Source organism: Syzygium oleosum, unplaced genomic scaffold, assembly GCF_021117445.2.
Source record: "Syzygium oleosum isolate NSW1041296 unplaced genomic scaffold, Sole_v2.1 Sole_v2.03, whole genome shotgun sequence".
In the NCBI taxonomy this organism is placed as follows: Eukaryota; Viridiplantae; Streptophyta; class Magnoliopsida; order Myrtales; family Myrtaceae; genus Syzygium; species Syzygium oleosum.
Window position 1 is genome coordinate 6105214 of NW_026607487.1, and position 27933 is coordinate 6133146.

The 27933-nt window shown below is 42.5% G+C and overlaps 3 protein-coding genes and 1 long non-coding RNA gene across 6 annotated transcripts in view; 1 reads left to right on the forward strand and 3 right to left on the reverse strand.

Annotated features, from left to right (window-relative positions):
- LOC115680913 (putative disease resistance RPP13-like protein 1) overlaps nt 1–27933 on the reverse strand; it is an 81068-nt gene that overhangs the window by 31896 nt on the left and 21239 nt on the right. Inside the window, exons 2-6 of one of the 3 annotated variants that reach the window (XM_056309443.1) lie at nt 23196–23394; nt 22687–22936; nt 21980–22344; nt 20636–20901; nt 20234–20377 (exon numbers count right to left, since the gene is read on the reverse strand). The gene's annotated coding sequence lies outside the window, so the exon portion shown is untranslated. Of the gene's footprint in view, nt 1–20233; nt 20378–20460; nt 20902–21979; nt 22345–22462; nt 22937–23195; nt 23395–27933 lie in introns of those variants that run through there. The other 2 variants (XM_056309442.1, XM_056309441.1) reach the window with 2 other exon arrangements.
- LOC130137663 (uncharacterized) lies at nt 1733–22600 on the forward strand. The gene is made up of 3 exons (XR_008816024.1): nt 1733–1992; nt 2217–2266; nt 22510–22600. It is a non-coding gene; the product is annotated as an uncharacterized LOC130137663 (long non-coding RNA).
- On the reverse strand, nt 3400–7836 carry LOC130137659 (putative disease resistance RPP13-like protein 1). Its single transcript, XM_056309444.1, has one exon. The coding sequence runs from the start codon at nt 7025–7027 to the stop codon at nt 3440–3442; it is 3588 nt and encodes a 1195-aa protein (XP_056165419.1). The 5' UTR covers nt 7028–7836; the 3' UTR covers nt 3400–3439.
- On the reverse strand, nt 23409–27744 carry LOC115663911 (putative disease resistance RPP13-like protein 1). Its single transcript, XM_056309440.1, has one exon. The coding sequence runs from the start codon at nt 27637–27639 to the stop codon at nt 23449–23451; it is 4191 nt and encodes a 1396-aa protein (XP_056165415.1). The 5' UTR covers nt 27640–27744; the 3' UTR covers nt 23409–23448.

Below are 27933 nucleotides of genomic sequence, written 5' to 3' on the forward strand. Positions count from 1 at the left end.
ATTAAAGTGATTGCAAGATAGCCATTGATGCTCCGCTCAGCCCTCGATCTGTGCTTTGCTCTAACTCCAGGAAAGGCCAGGATTGAGTGTAACCTGATCCTCCCGTTTCTCCAACAAATAATGTCTTCTTGTAAGACTCTTCAAATGATCAATGAATGATGTTATTTTCTAGCAAAATAATAAAAAGTACAGTTAGATTGATTTATTAAATCTAATGATGATTAGTTTGACAGAATTAAGACCTTCCTCTGTTCTTCATTAGAGAAACTCCAATCCAAAATTAGATGAGAGCGACATTCAATGCTTAGATTACAGATCAAGTAGAGAGATATTGTTCTCCCAACAGATGAACTGTTAATCTTGTCAAACGTAGGGAGTTTATCATGTATTACTAACCAAGAATTAAAGCCAAATCTTGGCACATTAGGGGAGAACCACACAAGTCTGTGCCAGTCAATATCAGCATTCTTGTTTCTGACAATTTCCGAAGCAACAAAAGAGTCAAAGCAACCAGTTGAAGAAGCTGTGCATACAACATTCTCTGCAGCTGAGGAATTAGGAAAATTCACACCACAAAGGGCAGCTTGGATGGAAACCAACTCTCTAGACCTAGCAGCGGGCCACTTCCAATGAGAGTTACGAATTACAGCAGATACTTTGGCCTGCAGAGGAAGAGAAGATTCATAAGTAATTCTCCTTGAGATATGATTCCGGCAAGAGCCCAGCATGGTGTCACAATCATACCAAGAGAAATATTATCTCCATTACCCACTATATATCTAATGCAGGGTTTCCAAATATTCCCGACTTTTAATAACTTCTTCCAAGCATAAGTAGCATCTTGTTTACAGTCAAGATGATAGCTATAGAGCCCGGCAAAACATAGAGACCACACCTCAGCAAAATACTCCACAGACACTTTAAAATACAAGCAAGATTTCACAAATCCAGTCTTCTAACACCAAGGCCTCCAAAGTGCTTAGGAGGACAGACAGTGTCCCATTCAACTTTTGCTCCCTCTTTAGCATCAAGATCTCCCTTCCAAAGGAAAGCTCTACACTTCCGCTCAACCATTTCAAAAACTTTCTTGGGCAACAAAAAGAGTTGACAGTAATAGTTAACCAGATTATGAATAACAGATTTAACAAGCTGAAGTTTGATGGCATATGAGCGGCTTTTAACTGTCCAAGCTCTAAATCTTGTTGTAATTCGATGATTTTATGAGAGGCTTATACTCCTTGTCTGAAAGTCTTCCAGACAATCGACAATTACTAGAAGAAAGAACCAAACAAGAACATAGGGTTGGCTGATCGGTCAAGCTGTTTGATTTGATTGCTGCATGTTAGACAAATGCATTTATGAAAAGCTAAAGCTGTTAGGAAACGTACCGAGCAATGTATATATGACGTACAACTTAACACTCCCCTTGCGTAGAACCGATCCCTTACGCATGCACGACACAATGTGGGCATAATCACATCAATGAGATATCCAGGGAAATGATAACAAACAACACAACAGACGAGAAATGTTAAACCAATGACGTGTGCTTTGATACAATGCTAGAAATGGACAAGTAGAATGCGGACAATTTGTCGGAAATTTAACAAAACAAGTAGAATGCAGACTATATGCTAATCCTTCAGAAGAGATTCTTTCTATGTTCTGATTATACCCCATGATCATTACCCGCCTCTTAAACAGCCAGTCAATAGAAATAGCAGAAACAAATCTACTCACCCTTTAAACTTTGCCAACCAGCGACTCCAGAATCCAGAGCTATGCATCTTTGACTCCATGAAGCAGAATATAGCTATCAAAATGAACTTTGGGCAAAGATTTCATTGAGAGCTAACCAGTCCGCGAAACGCCTTCATTTGTGTCTGTACTCAAACCGACTAAACCATTCCTCAGTCTTGGATGGTGAGGAAAATGCTGGAATGGAAGGGTTGAGGCACAACAAATCTGTTTCCCCCATAGATCTCGATGTGCGTCACAGTATGCTCAGAAATGAGAAGATTGCGTGGGTGGGAATAAGTACTTTGAATCGGTAGATGCAGACAGAAAGTTAATATCGAGTTCCTTCCACTTATGGTGAATGCTGCCAGAGTAATTTTGGCGTATCAGAATCAGAGAAAATAGTCGAATACATTCCACAACTTAGTAAATGTGTTCAAATGGAGTGTCCAGACTAAAACAGGAAAGATGATTTAAAGCACCTTAACTGCCATTAACATGACATGAACTTTGCTCTATCCATCCTTAAGTTTTGATCCACCCTTTTTCGATGCGATGCAACTTTCAAACATTTTCAAACTCGTCTTTTGCTATTTATTCATCACATAAATCATGTCCAGATTTTAGATTCATCTAGCCGATCGAACATCACGGGGAAAAACAAGACACTTATTGAACAGGGAAAGAGAACACGTACATACCTCGATCCCCGCGAGTAATTCGAGAACCAACTGATCACGGAAAAGCTTCCACGAAAGCCGAGATCTTAACAAGAAAGCTATGCTGCAGTGGCATGTACCCTTCTTCTTCGTCTCTACAATGAGGAGCAATCTCACGTCCAGGGTCAACCCCTCCAGCATCTTCTCCTACTAAGACTTAAATACCGGTGAGGCGGCGATGGCGAAGGAAAGGGTACCGACCAAACTTCACCAATGGGAATTCCAGTGTAATCTGCAAGGCAAGCAGGATCGAGAGAGAATCTTGGGTAATGAGCGATGACAAAAGAATTGGTGGATGAGGGAGCGCAGAAAAACTGGTGGAATGCCAAAATAAAAAAAAATAAAAAAAATCAGCCCGTCGACAACATCCCCGGGATTTTTTCACGACAATTTGTGCCGGACCGATGAGATCACGGGGGGAAGAAAGCATTTCAATGGAGAGGGGGGGAACCGGTGCCAAATCTGAGGAGAGAAATTGACAGCGAGTTGAAATCAAATACCTGGTTTTTACCCCGAAGGGCCATCGAAATCTTCGCGAGATCGAGAAGAGGAGAGCCGAAGAAGAAGCGGAGAGAGGCGGTGATTGGGATGGTGATGGTTACGCCCAAAAGCAGCTGCTGCTTCTTCAAGCTTACTACTGCTAAAATCTTCTAAAATAATAATTAAAATACGGAACTCCCATTTCCAAAAAAAGCCAAAGCTCAGATAATATTAAAACCCCCCCTATCTCTTCCCCGCATATAATAGCATTCGAGTCTGAATCCTACTTTTAAGTAATTGACTCCAATGTGTCATCACCGGTAAATACGACCCGCGGGTCACCGGGGCAAAATCTTCAAGCTTACTACTACTAAAATCTTCTAAAAACAATTAAAATACGGAACCCCCTTTTAAAAAAAAAAGCCAAAGCTCAGATAATATTAAAACCTCCCCCCCCCTCTCTCTTCCCCGCATATTATAGCATTCGAGTCCGAATCCTCCTTTTAAGTAATTGACCGGATTGGGTCACCGGTCAATGCGACCATCGGGATTTCGCGGATGAGGGGCCAATAGCAGCCGTTCCCTTTCTTGCATCGCTCCACCAGAATCCCACATTCAGAGATCCAGAGATCTTCTAGGGAGGGAGGGAGGCCATCCTGGGGCAACTCCCTCAGCTTCGGGCAATTAGCGATCCATAACTTACGGAGAGAGGGAGGGAGACTGCTGGCCAGTCTTTCCACCTTCCCCATGTTCCGCATAAAGAGATGGAGCAGAGAGGAAGGGAGCGGAAGCCGAAGATCCTTCTCCTCTCCCACTCCTCCAGCATCGCCTCCTATGCGGAGATATTGAAGGGAGGTGAGGGGGGTAAGCCACTCCCTCACCGGCTGCTTCATATTCCCGCATTCCGTTACTTCAAGTTCCTGTAGCTGGGGCGGCAATCCTCCGTGGGGGAAGCGCGTAATACTCTCACACTCTGAAATTTCGAATTCACGGAGACATGGAAGTTGATACAACTGATTAGGTAACGATTTTATCTTCGGACAATTATAAAGAGAAAATCTCGAGATGCTGAGAGGAAGAGGAGGGAAGCACTCTAGCTCCAGTGCAGGACACTCGAACAATATCAAGGAAGTGAGATGGGACAGTCCGTGCAGGCACGGAGGTAAACTTCTCAAATTCTCACAATTCCAAATTCTAATCTCTCGAAGCGACTGAAGACGGTCTACATTTATCTCCGCAAGCGACTCCACTCCATTGCAGTAAGAAATCTTAAGTGTCTTGAGGGTCGCAGGTAAAAAACTACCCTCGCTGAATAGAGAAGCTGGTAGAGAATTGCATCCGTCAATTGTTAATTCTTGCAGACAAGACGTCATGTCAATGCGGTTATTGCTATTGCTGCTGTTGCCACTGCTTGGTTCATCCGGATGAATACTTAATCCTCTGGGTAAAGATTGCAACATATTGCAGTCTTTAACATATAATGATATCACCGATGTTGGTATACCTGTTTCGGGGAAAGACACGAGTTTTGGACAGTTACCAACCATCAAGTTTATAAGAGAGGAGAGGGTATGCATTTTGCTTGGGAGCCTCTCTAAATTGATGCAATTTATCAATACGATAGTCTCGAGATTGATGGGCAGCTCTATATCTCCTTCTCCAGCCCCAAAATATATGAATTCCGAACAATTTCGGACGACTAACCTCTTCAGGCAAGCGAGATTCCCAATTACATCTATGTCTTGCCACAAGTACAATAGCTTTTCACAACTTCTCATCTCCAACTCCTCCAGTTTGATCAAGGAGCTTGTAAACCCATGACTTAAGCAAGTTAGGTTAGCAACATCTTCTATAACAAGAGCGGTTAGAGATGTCAAGTTCACCAAACTCTTCAGCACCCCCTCATTACAACCTCCAAACTTTAATTTCTCAAGAGATGGAAGGCTCGTGATAGAGGGCGAGGCATCCATACGAGGACAAGAGTTGATTTCAAGCTCTACGAGGGAGCTTAGTTGACTAGGCAATCTTCCGATCAACATAGGGCAATCCTGTATGACGAGATGCTCAAGACGAGGGAACAAAACTCCTACTTCTTCAATGCCGACCCAATGAGACCAGTCCTCCCATAATGGCATGTGCTTGAATTCCAGAGTTATTAAGGACATAAAAGGACTTCTAGTTCCATAAAATTCAGATCCAACCTTGCATATTGCATTTAGACCTTCGATGTACAATTCTTTCAGCAAAGATAGTTGCCCGAGTGATGGTAATGTTTTGGCCCTAGGACACCCGTGTAAACGTAAATGCACTATGTTAACATGTGGGGGACTTCCTAACCATGATGGGAATTCTAGGCCACCATAAAAAAATATTTCGAGAATTTCAAGGTTTTGGTGAGGGCGAAGTAAGTCAAGGACCTTTGCTTCAAGCTCTTCATCCCGGAAATTCTCAAAATCTTGACACCATTGCATGGTTAACCAGCATATTCCCTTCTTCGTGTATAAATTGGCATCCGTGGCATCTCTGGCTTCTCGAACCATATGCAAATTAGAGATGCATAATTCCCCTCTAAGGTTCTCCAGATTTTTTAACTCCTTCAATCTCGAGCCATTTTCCGTTCCCACTACAAACTTCGACAACATCTCAAGACCCACCAAATTACCTATATTCAGTGGCATCCCTATTAGGCTCGGAGTGTCGGTAATATCGAGATATCTCAGATTGATCAGTTTCTCCATATCTTCGGGTAATTTGATAAGCTCATTACAGCCCCGCAACATCAAAACCTCTAGGTTGTACAATGCAACAATTGACTTTGGAAGCATTTTGATATTAGTATACGACAGATTAAGGTGCCTTAGGTGCCTCAATTTGCCAATGCAATCCGGTACCTCTCTGATGCAGTAGTGACTTAATGAAAGCAATCTCAAGTACTTCAATTCTTGCAACAAGTCACGTATCACTTTCTGAGACAAAAAGGAAAAATCGCTAGATGGCTTCCTTAATGATACGAAGCTCCTAAGTCCCTTCATTCCATGATATATCTTGAATGTTTCCGGCACAATGCGAGTACCGGAAATGATTGAGGCGTGACGAGCTAAAGATGAATTTTTTGGATCATGCTCAAACTCAAGCTCCCCTGAGCTAAAATGGGTTGCACCCGCCACTAGCTTTGCCATGTCATTTACAAGATCATGCATCAAGAATCTTAATTCACTGCTACTCGAATTTTGAAATAACGATCTAGATACTAGCTCGTCGAAATAATTCAAACCTGCATTCCAACGGTCCTTTCCTTCTTTTCCCTCAACCAAGCCCTCTGCAATCCACCAGCGAATCAACTCGTCTCGCTGGATTTCATAGTCTTGGGGAAATATAGCACAGTAAGCGAAACATCTCCTCAAATAGGAAGGGAGATGGAGGTAGCTAAGTTTCAAAGCCGGAAGGATGTTAATTCTTTCTTCTGGTAGATCCCAAATCTTGCTGTTCAATACAGCTTCCCATTCATGGGGACTGACTTTAGCGCGTAGCAGCCCGGCCAATGCCTTCACGGCTAATGGCAAACCTTTGCATTTTTCTACTATTTTCCGGCCTAATACTTCAAGATCGGTACGACCATCGAAATTTCGGTCTCCAAGAGCATGAAATGCAAACAAAGTCATACAAGCATCTGGTGATAGCACTTCGAGAGTTATCGGTCGAGCACGGGCCATTAAAGCAATGTCGAGGTGACGAGTCGTGATAATGATCTTGCTTCCCTTCTCTCCAGATTGAAAAGGCTTCAAGAGGATTGTCCAGTTGTCATAATTCTCATTCCAAATATCGTCTAATACGACAAGAAACTTCTTCCCCGAAAGGTTTTTCTTGAGCTCATCTTGAAGCCAATTCAGGGTTTTACCTTCACAGGACAAATGGCGGTTCGTCATCTCCAGGATACTCTTTGTAATAGAAAGCAAATCGAAATTATCGGAAACGCAGGCCCATGCTTTCTCATCATAGGTGAGACTAGCATCATGGTAGACTCGCTGAGCTAGAGCCGTCTTCCCAACACCCCCATCCCTACGATGGCAATTACTTCTGGATCCACACATGTTCTATTGTCCTCGATTCGGGTCAGCCATTGGAGGATCTGCCTTTTTTCATCCTCCCTACTAACAAAACAAGGCTCGGTCCCATCCGTAGTGGGAGGCCGCCTATCCAATTGGCTGTATGCTGATCGTTGCCCATTATTCTCTCTCAGGCTCAGATCATCTTTAAGAGTTATGATCTCCTGCAATCTTCGATCCATCTCTTCGATCTTGGATCTCATTTTGCAGTCGAACATAAATGCACAGGGGCTAAATCTGAAGCAATAATTCGGAAGAAGAGATTGCACCTTGCTACAACCGGGTTCCGCCTTGGACTCGTTCTTCGCGGATTTTGTGGCGAACTCATCAAGCAAGTCGTCAATGTCGTAGGCCAAGTTCCTGAGATCTTCGAGCCACGACTTCACCTCTGGATCGCCGTTCAGTTGCCTGTCCTCTGCATCATCCAGCACGTGGTCAATCCTGATCAGCCTCTGCCCCCATTTCTTCAGCAGCTTATCGATACCCTCGCGCCGCGCAAAGTTGAGAAGCTCGCGAGAGGCCAACCTATCAAACAGCACTTGAAGAAAGGCCCCAAGAAAGAGCTCTGCGATGGGCATGGCTTGGTTCGGGAGCAGCAAAGGATTAAACGAGAGTGCGCGTATGGTTCGAAACAAAGTGTACCGAGCGGAGAGGAAACACAAGTTCTAATTTCCAGGACAACAGCATCAAATGATGGTGTGAACCAAAGACTTTTCAAGCACTGGAGTGCTTTCTTTCTTTCTCGGAAGAAGCTGTCGTTGCGTTTCATCTCGTCTCATTTGAATTTGAATTTCATTTATTTTTCCTTAATTTCTCGGAAGCAAGTCGGTTGGACGTGGGACCAACAAGTCTTGGCATCATTGAAGCCACCAAAGGCTCAGAAAGTAAAGAAGTAGGCCCCGTCTCCAACCCAACCCCGAAGCTCCTGCTCTATTATTGTTCAATCAGTTCTCTCTCACCACTCACATCACACAAATTCTCAAAATGCACCCATCCACCTCCATCATGAATCACATGGATCATATGGCATCATGGTTTGATTGATGCAGCCTTATGAACCCCATCCTGTTATCAAATAAAGGAGCAGTTATGACATAATTTTAGTTTATGTAAACCGAATACCACCTTAATCATTGACCATATGGGTCTAACATTATTCAACGTAACATGAGAGCTCAATGCATTGAAAGCTCCAAAAATTATGTAGTAGATTGCTAAACAAGTGTCCATAAACACTCGATAAAACGCTCGCTAGAAAGAAAAAAAACTGTTACTTTTCTTCATTACTATGTTGGCTACCTAAATTTGCTCTCTAAAAGATTCATTATGTGTAAAATTCTGAGAAAAATTGAGTGACCCTAGATCGAATTAAATTGCAGACCTTCAAGCTTCATTTTCTTTTTACCTTTTTCCCAAGCAAAAATAATTATATTCATAATGAAGCTTCCTCATTTTATAGGTAGAATTTGATATAGAGCTATTCATACCCTATTATTATACTTGCACGCTACAATATTTATACTTGCACGATGACTAAATTTTGGATTATATGGGTAAGTATATTTTACCAACGGTTAACACCATTTTTGTTAACAAATTAATAGGTTACCTTTTTTTTTAGAATAGTTATTGCTGTGGCTAATTCCAAAAAAAAAAAGCACAAATTTTATCTTGAGTGACAATTCTGATCCGAACTTTTTTTTATCTCAATAAAAAATACTAAATTTTACTCGAGTCCTAAATCTAGCTCCCGTGATATGAAATTTTAAAATTATCCGGGTCAAATTTGAGATTTAAGTAAAAATTGATAATTTTTTATGAGACGAAATAAAAGTTCGGGCCAGAATAGATGCTCAAGGTAAATTCTGTAGCTCTTCCATTTTTTGTTTTGGAATTAGGCCTTTGTTGCTGCTATTCGCAAAATAATTTGTACAGATTTGGGACTCGATATATAAATTATACTTTGGTTGTGGACCCAAGCCTCCGTTGCAGCGGGTCCTCCATCTCCCATCGAAAGCGGATCTCTCCGTGTCCTTCCTTAATATTGGCGTTCCCATGTGGGAAGCCTAAACGACGGATAGGACCACGCGGGGCGAGTTGGGTCCCCTCGGCCATCATTGCGCGTGCACGGAGTCGTACCGCCCTCTGCATCGGTGCGAGGTTGACACGACACGAAGCTTTGATAATGGCCACGTGACCGGCCAAGGGCCAGAAAAGCAACTCGACTCCTCCAGCCGTGGTTAACTATCGACATCACTTTTTCTTTTCTTTTTTTTGGGTTTCAGCGCCAGGCCTGTCCTGATGTAACAGCATGGAAGCAAATCCCGCCATCCCTTCTTCTTTGAGAGTGTTCATATCAGGCCAAGCGGTCAAAAAGTTCGAATGGATGCAACGGAGGTACGAGTAGGTCGATATCATCGATAAGAAGCGACTGAAGGAGCCTGAGGAGTCGCCGGTGAGCCCAAAAAACGAAGTAGAAAACAACCGCCGGTCGAGGATTTGAGGACCAGCGACGGACGGGGATTAGACGACGTGTGACGGCGACGTGCAGCGGCCGTGGACGATGCCGAGGGAGCTTTCCTCCTCTGCGTTTTAGAGTGAGAGAGAGGGGTGGACGCCATTGAAACTCTGGTCAAGCTTTAATCCCTAGGCTAGTAGTTCGAAAGCTCGATGGTGAGAAATAATATGTTTAAGGACATAATGAAAGCCCTTCTATTGTCATCAAGAAACCCTTCGTGAGTGGGTTGATGGATATTTGAATCGTCAAAAAAAAAAATCTTAATAGTCGATTAAGATGGTCTCCAAGTTTGTTTTAATACGACGATTTCATGTTAAAATTACGATAAAATATACGTCATCATGACCGCAGTATGACGTACAAAAATATATTTCTTCTTTGTTTTTTTTAGGGAGTTTCATTAGTTATCGTAGCCCGAGCGAGAACAATTCCCGATCGTCAAAGTAATATGCCAACCCTAAACTCTCTAAATGTTTTATAATCTTCACTAATCCCATCAATCAGTGACCTTAGCCCACCCCTATACACCAATAAATCACGTACCAATTTCTTTACCTTTTAATGAAGTTTGGTGGTCTTTACTCGCTCATCCCCAACACATTTATTAACCACCCATCCATTTACCTCGGTACAAAATGAAGGCGCCCAAGTAGAGCAAATCCTTTTATTTTGTGAGCAGCTGCTGAACTAGAGCTCAGACGGAGCAACATATTTTTCCTAACTGCTTAGCACTCGCATCATTCTCAAAGTCTTAGGCATAGCTTTTAATGCCTGCAAGTAAGTTCCCAGGAAACTTCTTCAACTGCAAGGACTGTAGCTCCAAAGGCCAAAAAGCAGATCATGCGGTGTCGTCTTTAAACAAAAAGGATGGAAAACTACCAACATAATAATTACAGAAAAATGACGATCGGACACTGCTGATTGAGGACAAGGGAAACCGAAGGGAAGAAAATTAGTTCAAAGGACTACAAAGGAGATGAAATTGCCAAACTGGAGAAAGGGATTGAACAAAAGAACAGTCGACACAGCAAGAACAACTGCATGAGCAAACACAAATTAAAAACCTACTACTGCCTTTTCAGCAGCCAGGTGACGGGGCATTCGCCTCAAAGTTCTGTCAATGTCGCTACTCTCCTTATAATACTCTCGTGCCATTGCTCAATCTTTTTGTATCTAAAACTACATTAAAGGGAAAACAGAAGCGCTTGTACCAGGGGAAAAGAAACGAATAAGCCCTCTAAGTGCATGCAATGAACCACACAAAATGTACTTTCTCCATAAAATACTGAAAATATTAACAGGATATCCCCTCCCTTGGATCAAGAATCATGCTCCCATCAGTTTTTCCACTCTCCACGAAGTAATGCTGCACCAATATCGCGAGTTGGCACAGAACCACTTCCAAAGCGTCAGTAGAGATAAGAAAAAGTTGAATGTATTAGTAAGGTAAAAGTGTCAAAAAAGTCCTAAATCTTTTACATTTATACCAATTTAGTCCTAAAACTTTTTTTATGCCAATTCAGTCCTAAACCTTTTACATTTGTGTCAATTTAGTCCTAAACCTTTTTTGGTGCCAATTCAGTCATAAACCTCTTGTATTGATGCCAATTTAGTCTTAAACCTTTTGCATTTGTGCCAATTGAGTCCTAATCCTTTTTTTTGTGCTAATTGTGTCCTAAACCTTTTGCATTGGTGCCAATTTAGTCCTAAACTTTTTGCATTGGAGTCAATTGAGTCCTAAACCTTTTTGAGCTAAATTAACCGGAAGGACTGAATTGGCACAAATGCAAAAGGTTTAGGACTGAATTGGCATCAATACAAAAGGTTTAGGACTGAATTGGCACCAGTGCAAAAGGTTTAGGACTCAATTGGCACCAATACAAAAGGTTTAGGACTTAATTGGCACCAAAAAAAGGTTTAGAACTCAAGTGGCACAAATGCAAAAGTTTTAGGACTGAATTGTCACCAAAAAAAGATTTAGGACTAAATTGGCACCAATGCAAAAGATTTAGGACTTTTTTGACACTTTTCCCGTATTAGTCACTTAGCTCAGAGTAAACAATTTAACCAATATGAAGTGCTGCACCATATAGCAATTAATTCATTCGCAAATTTAATATGGAAAATAACTCACCTTCGGTTTTGGTTAAATTATATAAACGACTCTTGCATGCACCCTATAAGAGGCTCAACCAGAAATTGCAATAAAAAGATACTCGTGTGATCCATATGTTTAAGTCAAAAGTGAGATTTTCCAATTCTTAAACGATCCTTGCATTACATCTCTAAAAGGAGAAAAGTACCAAAAATGTTCGGTCCTAAACTTTTTAAATGTGCCAATTTATTCATAAATATTTTCACGTTTTGCTAATTAAGTCCATTCGGTCAATTTAGGTAAAAAATTACTAATGTGGATGTCGGTCGTCTTACGTGGCAAGGCTAATGCTCACGTACACAATTTTTTTTCAATTTTTTAAAAATGTTATGAATTTTATTTTTTTCTTTTCCTTTTCTTTTTCCTTTTCTTCTATTTTCCTTCTTTCCCTTTTTTTTTCCTTTCATTGTGGCCGGTGAGCTCACCGACTACTGGGCGAGGCCATCGTGGCCGCGAGTGAAGGTGGCCTTGCCCACGTTTGGCAAGGCTTCGCCCAAACCATCATGGCCGTTGGTGAGGCCGCCTTGCCCAGGTCTGGAAGTAGGAACTATGCTCCTCCGTGACTTCCTTCCCTCCAACCCCCATTGCCTTTGCCTTCATCGTCGTTTGAGCCCTACTTTCCCGTGCTCTGTCAGGGCTTCTTCGTCTCTGCTGGTAGAGGCGCTTCCACATCGCTTTGCTTCTACACAGAATTCTTAGATTCGCGTTCGTTAATCATATGCTTTGTGTTCATTTTCGAGTGAAGGGATCGTACAAAGGACTGCAGCCAAAGAGAGATCTCATCGCCGACTAGGTCTCGAACAACGATGAATTCATTCAAAGCTTGCCTATTTACGTCCAAGGTGTGTCCCTGTTGGCTATCCTTTTCAATCACTCGTAGCTGGCAAGGCCATGGTGAGGCTGGCCTCGCTCAGATCTAGGCAAGGTGGCCTTGCCCACAGTTGCAATGGCTTTGCCCACATTTGGGCGAGGGTTGCGGAGCTCGCCGGCACAGTGAAAGGAAAAAAAAACCAAAAAAATTATTAAAAAAAAGTCCATATCAACGCCGGTTGTGCCATGTAGAACCGCTGGCGTCCACGACAGTGATTTCCTGCCTAAATTGACTAGATGGACTCAATTTGGTAAAATGTGAAAAAGTTTAGGACTAAATTGACATAATTGAAAATTTTATGACTAAATTGACACAAATACAATATGTTTAGGATTTTTTTGGTAGTTTCCCCCTTAAAAAAGCATCCCATTATTGAATTTATAGCACTAAAATTGATTCTATGTGATGCCATAGTCCTTATGTCATTCCTCAGCTATTTGACCTCATCCGGTTTATAATTAGAACCGTAAAACAAAGGGAAAATCGAATTAAGAGCGATGATAACACAAAACGCCAGATTATAGGCTTGAGGCTCCTTCCTCGGGATTTTGCTTCTGCTATACTTTTCTAGCTCAATTAAAGTTAAATTTTGGCTATTCGATGCTGGGCTTTAGCGGTGGAGGAAAGAATTGAGACTTAAGACACTAGTGGTGGTGATTGGCCAAGCAAGTAGATATAATATACAAAAAATCATCCATCTCTACGTATGTATATATGCACTTTTTTATGGGTCACCATTTGAATATATGCTCGATTTTTCAAAAGTCCAATATTCTTGTCTTGATTGAGGCCACCGGCAAGTCTTTTCTTTTAATATCTAGTTTTGGTTAATGATGACTTAAAGCAATCTGCTAAGAAAGTTTTCAGCTTCCAAAGAAATTGACTGGTGCTTAGTTAATAACTAAGGTTAGGTTACGGAGTTTCGTAGCCCATACCCATCTCTTCTTTCTTCCTCGCGATTTCGGTCTTTGTTTAAAGTTCTAAATCATTGGATTGCTAGCGCTTAATCTCAGCCATCGATAATCAAATATTCCAGCAAAAAGTTGCTGGTTTTCCTTTCTCCATTGATTGCTCTGCGACACTCTCCTCTTCCATCATTTTTTGCACACAAATCTGTTTTACTCCTCCATGGCACAACCATTCTTCCTCCGTCTCTTGTTTTTCTTCAGCATAATGCTGTTCTTTTTCATCATTCTCTGTTTGTCTGTCCGTCTTTTTGTTTGTTGGTTTTCTCCCGTCGTTTTCTCGCTCTTTCTTACTAGGAACTAGGAGGAAACTGCCGTTGCATTTCATCAGATGATGGTGTGAACCAAAGACTTTTCAAGCACTTAAGTGCTCGTTCTTTCTCGGAAGGAGCTGCTGTCGCATTTCATCAGATGATGGTGTGAACCAAAGACTTTTCGAGCACTCATCAGATGATGGTGTGAACCAAAGACTTTTCAAGCACTTAAGTGCTCGTTCTTTCTCGGAAGGAGCTGCCGTCGCATTTCATCAGATGATGGTGTGAACCAAAGACTTTTCAAGCACTTAAGTGCTTGTTCTTTCTCTGAAGGAGCTGCCGTTGCATTTCATCTCGTTTCATTTGAATTTGAATTTCATTTCTTTTGCCTCTAATTCCTCAGAAGCAAGTTGGTTGGACGGGGGACCAACAAGTCTTGGCATCATTGAAGCCACCAAAGGCTCTGCCAGAAGGTAAAGAAGTGGGCCCCGTCTCCAACCCAACCCCGAAACTTTTCTGCTCTCTTATTATTGTTCAATCAGTCAGTTCTTTCTCACCACTCACATCACACGAATTCCCAACTGCACCCATCTGCCGTCATCATGTATCACATGGATCATATGGCATCATGGTTTTTTGGATGCAGCCTCATGAACCCCATCCTGTTATCAAATAAAGAAGCAGTTATTACATACTTTTAGTTTACGTAGAACGAATATCATCGTAACCATTGATTATATGAGTCCCAACATTATTCCACGTAACAGAAGAGCTCAATGCATCGAAAACTCCAAAAAATATGTAGTTGATTGCTCAACGAGTGTCTAGAAACACTTGATAAAAAAAATCATTTTTAAAATAATGGCCATAAACGAAAATTTTGTACTTTTCTTTGTTACTGTGGTTGCTACTGAGATTTGCCCTCCGAAAGGTACACTATGCATAAAATTAGGGGGGAAAAATAGAGCGGCCCTAGATCGAATTAAATTGCAGACCTTCAAGCTTCATTTTTCTTTTTACCTTTTTGCCAAGCAACAATGACTATATTCATGTTGAAGCTTCCTCGTTTTATTTGGTCCGCGGGGTCAAATGAAATATGCTTATTGTTTCAATAAATTTAATTAACCTACAAGGTTTTAAGAGACGGTTCCAGAAGTGAGTTAGCACGAGGACGCGGTTCAAGGGGTGGTTCAAGAAACGGGAGCCAGTCAAGAACAAGATTTATTGCGCGAAGCAGAGGAAGACCTCTTCACCTTTCCCAATTGCAAAGCAGGGAAAGAAGGGATCAAACATTTTATAGTTTGTATGTTATTGTTGTTCTTCTGATGCTTCGTGCATGGGCCCAACCCTACAACATAACACCAATACCCTATCCTACCGGAGAGAAGCTCTAAGCACCACCAAACATGAAAGTCGAAAGACTTTTGCATCGGTCGTCTAGGTTCTATCCGTGCATCACCTAGGAACTCGCTATCGAAATTCCGACAACATTTTCACTTCTTTCTATTATAATGTAGATCTGCTAGGGCGATCAGACGGATTGCGGCGTGCGGTGGAAGCAAGCTCTGAAAAGATATGTGCCAATATGAGATGTGAGGAATTTTGCGAATTGTTGTTAAATTATGTTTTGTCGGGTGGATTTGCGAATGGTTAAATTCATAATGAACATGTTTCGTGGTTTAATATTTAGTGGAAGCCAACCTGCAAATGCATAGTGACCCAAGTTTCAGTTTGTAAGCATGAACAATTTGAAGCCTCGGGTAAGACTGCCCGACTATTGCATTGCAAGATTCAACTGTCAAATTTCAACAGTAAAGAAAATGTCAGAGAGAATCAAATGCGCTCTAGGCAATTGATCCTACATGTTAGCTAATGAGGCTGTTTGCGGGGATGAAAGAAGCCCATTAGAAGTTAGAACTGTCTACGTTAGCGTTGGCTTCGGTGGTGCCACATCGGACTGCTAGCGTCCATGTCAACGATTTCTAGCTTAGGTTGGTCAGATAGACTCAATTGGCAAAAATGTGAAAAAGGTTTATGACTAAATTAGTACAATCTACAAATTGAAAGGTTTAGAACTGAATTGGCACAAATTCAATAGGTTTTGAACTTTTTTCGTTCTTTTCCTCGTAAAAAAGCATTCCACTATTAAAGTTATAGCATTGAAATTGATTCTATGTGATGCTATAGTCCTTATGTCATTCCTCTAAGCTATTTGACCTCATCCGGTTTATAATTAGGACATGGAAACAAAGGAAAAATCGAATTAAGATCGATGATCACACAAAACGCCAGATTATAGGCTCGAGGATCCTTCCCCGCAGCTTGCTTGTGCTATACTTTTCTAACTCAATTAAAGTTGAATTTGGCAATTAGATGCTGGGCTTTTCAGGATTTTCCTTTGCTATACTATAATGAAAGCGATTTAATTATGTTCATCGAGACATTTCGGTGCAAGATTTGACCGAATTAGCCGAGCCAAGTCGAACGAAATCCAAATTCGCGCTTGGGCTCGTTGGGTTCGAATTCAGATTTCAAATTACAAATTAGAGTATTTCAGGCCCAAGTGCAGAAAACCTTCTCAATCTCGCGGGCCTAATTCACAAGAGTTCTCGGTAGGTAAAACAAAATCTACCAACGATTTACACGATCTTTAAGGTTATAGCGGCAAACTCATGCAGCAATGGCAATCGCCACTAAAGCCAAATACGCATGAGATGTTTCAAATGTCCTAGTGTAGAAGCATGATCAGCAAAATCCAAAAAAAATGAAAAGATATTACTTCATTTACTCGATAACATTACAAGTAGAGCGAATGCCGAAGATCAGCATTGAATGAAGAGTTTCAACCCTAATATATCTGAAAGCTTTTTAACAGCTGAGATCGTTTAAATGTGAATGGCAAAAACTTTCTTAAACCGATTCCAGTGGCAGGTGAGGTAAGTCCGAGCTTAAGCTTTTCTCAGAAAAATTGTCCAAAAAGTCTTAAATCTATTTTATCGAGGCCTATTTAGTCGTAAACATTTCAATTGTGCCAATTTGGTCATAAACCTTTTGACGATTTGCCAATGTAGTTCTTCCAACCAATTTTGGTCGGAAATCACTGATGTGGACGCCAGCCTCCTAAGTGGCGTGGTGAGTGCTGACAGGGAAAATTTTGCAATTTTTTTCGATTTTTTTTTCATTTCCTTTTCTTTTGTTTTCCTTTCCTTTTCTATTTTTTTTCTTTCCTTTCACTTTTGCCCGCCGGCCACAGGTGAGGACCACCCTCGCCTGGGTGACTGTCGCCCACACTAGATCTAGTGAGAAAATTATAAAAAAATCAGAAGATTTTTAAAAAATTGCAAAAATTGTCCAGATTAGCGCTGGCAGCGTTACGTAAGATAGCTAACGTTCACGTCAATGATTTCCGGTCAAAATTTCCCTGAAGGACTATATTGGCAAAATGTAGAAAGGTTTGGGACTAAATTAGCACAATTGAAAGGTTTATAACTAAATTTGCAAATCGTCAAAATTTTTAGGACTGAATTGACTGCCGTATAATAGATTAAGGACTTTTTGGACAATTCATTTGTTTTTAGTTACAACAATGCTTGCACAAGTTAGCCATGAAACTCACATCATCGCCAAAACCATTAAATCTCCTCTATTTCTAGTGATGAACACATTTTAGTGCAAGGCGCAACTTTCTTTGCCAAAATATGTTGCGACGCGGGTCTAGCAACGAAGCTTCGTGATGAGGGGTCTTGTCGCTAAAAGCTCCAGTTACATGATACATATCAAGTTCTGGCGACGGATTTGCTTGGCCGACAGAGGCCCTTTTTCTAGTGAATCTAATGTCGGAGTATGTGTATAGATGTACCGCCAAATAGAAATCCATTAGTATATGCCTTATCTTCCGATAGATGAAATATCACATTCTTATGTTCAAAGCGTGCATAAGATGTCCTAGGAGCTTGCTGTCCGTATGTATTTGTGCAGTGAAGGAGGATATTTTGATCTCATTTGGATGATAAACTTGTATTTGTGGTTGATGGGGTCTTCGTTCTGTTGAAGTAGCTACCGGCGCTTTTTGTTAGGTCTCCTGCGAGTGTTGCTGTCGACCTATTCTCATATTGGACAATAGCGTGCATAAATGAAAGTTGCTCTCTTTGAGGTAAAGTAAGTGAGTATTTCGAGCTAAATCTTCACTGTATCATGTTGACATCTTCTCAGCTTGCCATCCATGCTTTGAGGGTGTAAAATATCACCCCTCGTTCTATCGGTAGAGAGAGAATGACGTTTGATCCCTTCTTCCTCTCCTTCGCACGGTACTTCTTGTTGTTGTCTGGCCCCCATTTCTTGAACCAGCTAAATACAGGGTGTCAAGGGTGTCAAGAGATACTTGTTCATGGAGAAATTACAAGGTCCCTGTTGAGATGCAGTCCTTTTCTAAATAATGTGCATGCTCTTTAAGGTGAAGTGCACTTTCCTCTTGATAAATTGCTCACTTTTTTACAGTGAAGTGCATGCTTCTCATAATAATATACTCTCGTACACAGGAAAAAATTATCAAAAAAATCCTAAACCTGTCCTAAACCTTTTAATTTGTCTACGTCAATGCCACGTCGGACAGCTGGCATCCATATCAGTGATTTTTAACTAAAATTGGCCAGATGAACTAAATTGTCAAAATATTTAGAACTAAATTAGTCAAATTAAATGGTTTAAGACTGTATTGGTACAATTACAATAGATTTATAATTTTTTTGGTAATTTTTTCCTCTTTCGTGTCAAGCGCACATTCCTTTGAGGCCAAGTGCATCCTTCTTAGGGTCGAGTGAACACTCGTTATGGTCAAGAGTGAGCTCCTTCTGGCATCTAGATGAGAAATGTGCTTCTTTCGATGAGGGGCATGCCCCTTAAGCAGGTCGATGTTAACGGGGCTCCCATGGTATTCCTAATGTTCTATCAAGTTATCAAAACTATTGTGAAATCGTCTAGAAAGCCCATGTTCACTTTCTATTGTTGTAGGAACTGGTTAATTAATCCAATCAAGCCCACTACGATCATTTGCAAAATAGGGACGAGATATTTCCGTTGTTTTAATCGTGGGTCAAATTCTAGTATAAGTTCCCAACTAAAATCCCCAACTCAGTTTTAGCAGAAAAGAAAGTCCCCAGTTCAGAGCGTTTGACCCTTTTTTGTCGGGAAAATTACCAAAAAAGTCCTAAACCTTTTGCAATTGTGCCAATTCAGTCCTAAACCTTTTTTTTTGGCCAATTCAGTCCTAAACCTTTTGCAATTGCGCCAATTCAGTCCATTCGGCCACTTTTGGCCGGCCGGCGCTGACGTGGACGCCGGCCGGCGCGGCTGACGTGGCAATTTTTAATAATTTTTCGATTTTTTTTTATTTTTTTCTCTTTTTTTTTTCTGGCCTATCTTCTTCCCTGGTCGCCGGTCCGGTGACCGGTGAGAGGCTGAGGCCGGGGAGGTCCACTTCGCCGGCCATGGGCGAGGTTGGCCCTCGCCGGCATTGGCGAGGGCCAGCCTCGCCGTCGCCGGGCGAGGTCGACCTCGCTAGATCCGGGCGAGGCCTCGGCGGCGACAGCGAGGCCGCCCGGATCCGGCGAGGCCTCGCGTTCTGGGCGAGGTCATGGCGAGGTTGACCTCGCCCGACGACGGCGAGGCCTCGCTAGATCCGGGCGAGGCCTCGCCGTCGCGGGCGAGGTCGACCTCGCCGCGACGGCGAGGCCTCGCCGGATCTCGGGGGCCTCGCGTCGGCGGGCGAGGCCTCGCCCAAATTTGGCGAGGTCGACCTCGCTGTCGCCGGCAAGGTCGACCTCGCCGCAAGAACGGCGAGGTTGACCTCGCAAGATCCGGGTGAGGCCTCGCTCGGCGACTGACCAGCCGCCCAGATCCGGCGAGACCTCGCCCTCCCTCGACGAGGTCGACCTCGCCCGCGACGGCGAGGCCTCGCCCGGATCCGGCGAGGCCTCGCCGTCGGACGGTGAGGTCGACCTCGCCCGTCGACGGCAAGGCTGGCCCTCGCCAGTGCCGGCGAGGGCCAGCCTCGCCCATGGCCGGCGTGGTCCACCTCGCCGGCCTCAGCCTCTTGCCGGTCGCCGGACCGGCGACCGGAAAAGAAGATAGGCCAGAAAAAAAAAGAAAGAGAAAAAGATAAAAAAAAAATCAAAAATAATAAAAAAATTATTAAAAATTGTCACGTCAACCGCGCCGGCGCCGATCGACGTTCACGTCAGCGCCGGCCGGCCAAAAGTGGCCGGATGGACTGAATTGGCACAATTGCAAAAGGTTTAGGACTAAATTGGCAAAAAAAAAGGTTTAGGACTTTTTTGGTAATTTTTCCTTTTTTTGCCTTAGGTCAAAATTGAAGCAGTGGCCATCCATCTCGCTCGCAACCTCAAAAAAGGACTTGGAGCTCCCAAACATCATCAATTAAAGTGATTGCAAGATAGCCATTGATGCTCCGCTCAGCCCTCGATCTGTGCTTTGCTCTAACTCCAAGAAAGGCCAGGATTGAGTGTAACCCGATCCTCCCGTTTCTCCAACAAATAATGTCTTCTTGTAAGACTCTTCAAATGATCAATGAATGATGTTATTTTCTAGCAAAATAATAAAATGTACAGTTAGATTGATTTATTAAATCTAATGATGATTAGTTTGACAGAATTAAGACCTTCCTCTGTTCTTCATTAGAGAAACTCCAATCCAAAATTAGATGAGAGCGACATTCAATGCTTAGATTACAGAACAAGTAGAGAGATATTGTTCTCCCAACAGATGAACTGTTAATCCTGTCAAACGTAGGGAGTTTATCATGTATTACTAACCAAGAATTAAAGCCAAATCTTGGCACATTAGGGGAGAACCACACAAGTCTGTGCCAGTCAATATCAGCATTCTTGTTTCTGACAATTTCCGAAGCAACAAAAGAGTCAAAGCAACCAGTTGAAGAAGCTGTGCATACAACATTCTCTGCAGCTGAGGAATTAGGAAAATTCACACCACAAAGGGCAGCTTGGATGGAAACCAACTCTCTAGACCTAGCAGCGGGCCACTTCCAATGAGAGTTACGAATTACAGCAGATACTTCGGCCTGCAGAGGAAGAGAAGATTCATAAGTAATTCTCCTTGAGATATGATTCCGGCAAGAGCCCAGCATGGTGTCACAATCATACCAAGAGAAATATTATCTCCATTACCCACTATATATCTAATGCAGGGTTTCCAAATATTCCCAACTTTTAATAACTTCTTCCAAGCATAAGTAGCATCTTGTTTACAGTCAAGATGATAGCTATAGAGCCCGGCAAAACATAGAGACCACACCTCAGCAAAATACTCCACAGACACTTTAAAATACAAGCAAGATTTCACAAATCCAGTCTTCTAACACCAAGGCCTCCAAAGTGCTTAGGAGGACAGACAGTGTCCCATCAAACTTTTGCTCCCTCTTTAGCATCAGGATCTCCCTTCCAAAGGAAAGCTCTACACTTTCGCTCGACCATTTCAAAAACTTTCTTGGGCAACAAAAAGAGTTGACAGTAATAGTTAACCAGATTATGAATAACAAATTTAATAAGCTGAAGTTTGATGGCATATGAGCGGCTTTTAACTGTCCAAGCTCTAAATCTTGTTGTAATTCGATGATTTTATGAGAGGCTTATACTCCTTGTCTGAAAGTCTTCCAGACAATCGACAATTACTAGAAGAAAGAACCAAACAAGAACATAGGGTTGGCTGATCGGTCAAGCTGTTTGATTTGATTGCTGCATGTTAGACAAATGCATTTATCAAAAGCTAAAGCTGTTAGGAAACGTACCGAGCAATGTATATATGACGTACAACTTAACACTCCCCTTGCGTAGAACCGATCCCTTACGCATGCACGACACAATGTGGGCGTAATCACATCAATGAGATATCCAGGGAAATGATAACAAACAACATAACAGACGAGAAATGTTAAACCAATGACATGTGCTTTGATACAATGCTAGAAATGGACAAGTAGAATGCGGACAATTTGTCGGAAATTTAACAAAACAAGTAGAATGCAGACTATATGCTAATCCTTCAGAAGAGATTCTTTCTATGTTCTGATTATACCCCATGATCATTATCCGCCTCTTAAACAGCCAGTCAATAGAAATAGCAGCAACAAATCTACTCACCCTTTAAACTTTGCCAACCAGCGACTCCAGAATCCAAAGCTATGCATCTTTGACTCCATGAAGCAGAACATGAATAGTTATCAAAATGAACTTTGGGCAAAGATTTCATTGAGAGCTAACCAGTCCGCGAAATGCCTTCATTTTTGTCTGTATTCAAACCGACTAAACCATTCCTCAGTCTTGGATGGTGAGTAAAATGCTGGAATGGAAGGGTTGAGGCACAACAAATCTGTTTCCCCCATAGATCTCGATGTGCATCACAGTATGCTCAGAAATGAGAAGATTGCGTGGGTGGGAATAAGTACTTTGAACCGGTAGATGCAGACAGAAAGTTAATATCGAGTTCCTTCCACTTATGGTGAATGCTGCCAGAGTAATTTTCGCGTATCAGAATCAGAGAAAATAGTCGAATACATTCCACAACTTAGTAAATGGGTTCAAAAGGAGTTTCCAGACTAAAACAGGAAAGATGATTTAAAGCACCTTAACTGCCATTAACATGACATGAACTTGCTCTATCCATCCTGAAGTTCTGACTTCTGAGCTACCCTTTTTCAATGAGACCCAACTTTCAAACATTTTCAAACTCGTCTTTGCTATTTATTCATCACATAAATCATGTCTAGATTTTAGATTCATCTAGCCGATCGAACATCACGGGGAAAAACAAGACTCTTATTGAACAGGATAACAGAACACGTACATACCTCGATCCCCGCGAGTAATTCGAGAACCAACTGATCACGGAAAAGCTTCCACGAAAGCCGAGATCTTAACAAGAAAGCTAGGCTGCAGTGGCATGTACCCTTCTTCTTCGTCTCTACAATGAGGAGCAATCTCACGTCCAGGGTCAACCCCTTCAGCATCTTCTCCTCCTAAGACTTAAATACCGGTGAGGCGGCGATGGCAAAGGAAAGGGTACCGACCAAACTTCACCAATGGGAATTCCAGTGTAATCTGCAAGGCAAGCAGGATTGAGAGAGAATCTTGGGTAATGAGCGATGACAAAAGAATTGGTGGATGAGGGAGCGCAGAAAAAATGGTGGAATGCCAAAAAAAAAAAAATTCAGCCCGTCGACAACATCCCCGGGATTTTTTCACGACAATTTATGCCGGACCGATGAGATCACGGGGGGAAGAAAGCATTTCAATGGAGAGGGGGGGAACCGGTGCCAAATCTGAGGAGAGAAATTGACAGCGAGTTGAAATCAAATACCTGGTTTTTACCCCGAAGGGCCATCGAAATCTTCGCGAGATCGAGAGGAGGAGAACCCAAGAAGAAGCGGAGAGAGGCGGTGATTGGGATGGAGATGGTTACGCCCAAAAGCAGCTGCTTCTTCTTCAAGCTTACTACTACTAAAATCTTCTAAAATAATAATTAAAATACGGAACCCCCTTTTCCAATAAAGCCAAAGCTCAGATATATCTCTTCCCGCGCATATAATAATATTCGAGTCCGAATCCTCCTTTTAAGTAATTGACCGGAACGGGTCACCGACCAATGTGACCAGCGGGATTTCGCGGATGAGGGGCCAATAGCGGCCGGTCCCTTTCTTGCATCGCTCCTCCAGAATCCCACATCTTTCGATCGAGAGATGTTCTAGGGAGGGAGGGAGGCCATCCTGGGGCAACTCCCTCAGCTTCGGGCATTGAAAGATCGACAAGGTCTTGAGAGAGGGAGGGAGACTGCTGGACAGTCTTTTCACCTTCCCCATATCATAGATATAGAGCGTGAGCAGAGAGGAAGGGAGCGGAAGCCGAAGATCCTTCTCCTCTCCCACTCCTCCAGCACTGCCTCCTATCCAGAGAAATTGAAGGGAGGTGAGGGGGGTAAGCCACTCCCTCATCGGCTGCTTCATATTCCCGCATTCCCATACCGTAAGTTCCTGTAGCTGGGGCGGCAATCCTCCATGGGGGAAGCGCGTAATACTCTCACACTCTGAAATTTCAAATTCGCGGAGACATGGAAGTTGATACAACTGATTAGGTAACGATTTTATCTTCGGACAATTATAAAGAGAAAATCTCGAGATGCTGAGAGGAAGAGGAGGGAAGCACTCTAGCTCCAGCGCAGGACAGTTGACCAATGCCAAGGAAGTGAGAAGGGATAGTGCGCGCAGGCACGGAGGTAAACTTCTCAAATTCTCGCAACTCCAAATTCCAATCTCTCGAAGCGACTGAAGATGGTATACATTTATCTCCGCGAGCGACTCCACTCCCTTGCAGGAAGAAATCTTAAGTGTCTTGAGGGTCGCAGGTAAAAATCTACCTTCATTGAATAGAGAGGCTGGCAGAGAATTGCATCCGTCAATTGTTAACTCTTGCAGACAAGACGTCATGTCAATGCGGTTATTGCTATTGCTGCTGTTGCCACTGCTTGGTTCATCCGGACGAATACTTAATCCTCTAGGTAAAGATTGCAACAAATTGCAACGACTGACATATAATGACATCACCGATGTCGGTATACCTGTTTCAGGAAAGGACACGAGTTTTGGACAGTTTTTAACCATCAAGTTTATAAGAGAGGAGAGGGTATGCATTTTGCATGGGAGCTTCTCTAAATTGATGCAATCTGTCAATTCAATAGTCTCGAGGTTGATGGGCAGCTCTATATCTCCTTCTCCAGCCCCAAAATATATGAATTCCGAACAATTTTGGACGACTAACCTCTTCAGGCAAGCGAGATTCCCAATTACATCTATGTCTTGCCACAAGTACAATAGCTTTTCACAACTTCTCATCTCCAACTCCTCCAGTTTGATCAAGGAGCTTGTAAACCCATGACTTAAGCAAGTTAGGTTAGCAACATCTTCTATAACAAGAGCGGTCAGAGATGTCAAGTTCACCAAACTCTTCAGCACCCCCTCATTACAACCTACAAACTTTAATTTCTCAAGAGATGGAATGCTCGTGATAGAGGGCGAGGCATCCATACGAGGACAGGAGTTGATTTCAAGCTCTATGAGGGAGCTTAGTTGACTAGGCAATCTTCCGATCAACATAGGGCAATCTTGTATGACGAGATGCTCAAGACGAGGGAACAAAACTCCTACTTCTTCAGTGCCGACCCAATGAGACCAGTCCTCCCATAATGGCATGTCCTTGAATTCCAGAGTTATTAAGGACATAAAAGGACTTCTAGTTCCATAAAATTCAGATCCAACCTTGCATATTGCATTTAGACCTTCGATGTACAGTTCTTTCAGCGAAGATAGTTGCCCGAGTGATGGTAATGTTTTGGCCTTACGACACTCGTGTAAACGTAAATGCACTATGTTAACATGTGGGGGACTTCCTAACCATGATGGGAATTCTAGGCCACCATAAAAAAATATTTTGAGAATTTGAAGGTTTTGGTGAGGGCAAAGTAAGTCAAGGACCTTTGCTTCAAGCTCTTCATCCCGGAAATTCTCAAAATCTTGACACCATTGCATGGTTAACCAGCATATTCCCTTCTTCGTGTATAAATTGGCATCCGTGGCATCTCTGGCTTCTCGAACCATATGCAAATCAGAGATGCATAATTCCCCTCTAAGGTTCTCCAGATTTTTTAACTCCTTCAATCTTGAGCCATTTTCCGTTCCCACTATAAACTTCGACAACATCTCAAGACCCACCAAATTACCTATATTCAATGGCATCCCTCTTAGGCTCCGAGTGTCGGTAATATCGAGATATCTCAGATTGATCATTTTCTCCATATCTTCGGGTAATTTGATAAGCTTGTCACAGCCCCGCAGCATCAAAACCTCTAGGTTGTACAGTGCAACAATTGACTTTGGAAGCGCTTCGATATTAGTATACGACAGATTAAGATGCCTTAGGTGCCTCAGTTTGCCAATGCAATCCGGTACCTCTATGATGTAGTAGTGACTTAATGAAAGCAATCTCAAGTATTTCAATTCTTGCAAAAAGTCACATATCACTTTCTGGGACAAAAAGGAATAAGGGCTAGATTGCTTCCTTAATGATATGAAGCTCCTAAGTCCCTTCATTTGATGATATATCTTGAATCTTTCCGGTACAATGTGAATACTGGAAATGAATGAGGCGTGACGAGCTAAAGATGCATTTTTTTTATCATGCTCAAACTCAAGCTCCCCTGAGCTAAAATGGGTTGCACCCGCCACTAGCTTTGCCAGGTCATTCACAAGATCATGCATCAAGAATCGTAATTCACTGCTACTCGAATTTTGAAATAACGATCTAGACACTAACTCGTTGAAATATTTCAAACCTGCATTCCAATGGTCCTTTCTTTCTTTTCCCTCCAACAAGCCCTCTGCAATCCACCAGTGAATCAACTCATCCCGTTCGATTTCATAGTCTTGGGGAAATATAGCACAGTAAGCGAAACATCTCCTCAAATAGGAAGGGAGATGGAGGTAGCTAAGTTTCAAAGCCGGAAGGATGTCGTTACTTTCTTCTGGTAGGTCCCAAATTTTGCTGTTCAATATAGCTTCCCATTCATGGGGACTGACTTTAAAGCTTAGCAGTCCGGCCAAAGTCTTCACGGCTAATGGCAACCCTTGGCATTTTTCCACTATTTTTAGACCTAATTCTTCAAGATTGGGATGACGATTGAAATTTCCGACCCCAAGAGCATGAAATGCGAACAGAGTCACACAAGCATCTCGTGACAACTCTTTGAGAGTATAGGGCCGAGCACGGGCTATTTCAGCAACGCGAAAATTACGAGTCGTAACGATGATCTTGCTTCCCTTCGCTCCCGATTGAAAAGGCTTCAAGAGGATAGTCCAGTTTCCATAATTCTCGTTCCAAACATCGTCTAAAACGACAAGAAACTTCTTCCCCGCAAGGTGTTCCTTGAGCTTATCATGAAGCCAATCCAAGTCCTTACCTTCACAGGATAAATAGCCATTGGTTGTCGTCTCAAGGATCTTCTTTGTAATAGCAAGTACGTCGAAATCATCAGAAACGCAAGCCCATGCTCTAACATCGAAATAGTCAATGACTCTAGTATCATTATAGACTTGCTGAGCCAGAGCCGTCTTCCCAACACCCCCCATACCTACTAAGGGAATCACTTTTAGATCCACACATGTTCTATCATCTTCTTCTTTGATTAGTAATTCGAGTATCTCCTTCTTTTCAACCTCCCTACTAACAAAACAACGCTCGGGCAAATTTGTGGTGGCATGCTTCTTATCTTGTTGGTGATAAGCTGATCGCTTCCCGTTATTCACTTTTAGGCTCAAGCCATCTTTACGAGCTGTGATCTCCTGTAATCTGCCATCCATCTTCTCTATCTGGGATCTTATTTTGTGGTCGAACATAAGTGCTCTCGAGCTCAATCTGAAGCAACAACTCGGAAGAAAGGAACGCACCTTGCTAGGGCCTGGTTCCGTCTTGGACTTGTTTTCAGCAGATTCTGTGGCGAACTCATCGAGCAAGTCTTCGATGTCATAGGCCAAGTTCCTTAGATCTTCAAGCCACGACTTCACCCCGAGATCGCCGGTAAGTTGCCTATCCTCTGCATCATCCAGCACCTCGTTCATACTAATAAGCATCTTCTCCCATTTCTTCAGCAGCTTATCGATCCCCTCACGTTGCGCAAAGTTGAGCAGCTCACGAGAGGCCAACCTCTCGAACAGCACGGGAAGAAGGGCGCCAAGGAAGAGCTCTGCGATGGGCATGGCTTGCTTCGTGAGCGGCAGAGGATTGAAGAAGACAAGAGTGCCTCGATGGTTTGAAACAGAGTGTTCAGAGTGGGCAGGAAACAAAAGCTCTTATTTTCAGGACAACAGCATAAAAAATTCTTATTTTGAGCAATTAAAGCACTCTAGTTGGACCGAAACACTGCTAATTGAGGGTCCCCTTCCTCAACGTCTCTATCTCACCTAGTCAGCATGCTTCACCCATTTGCAGTGGAGGAAAGAATGGATGAATGGAGACTTGCCCACTAAAAGTTCTTGCTTTGTTTATTTATT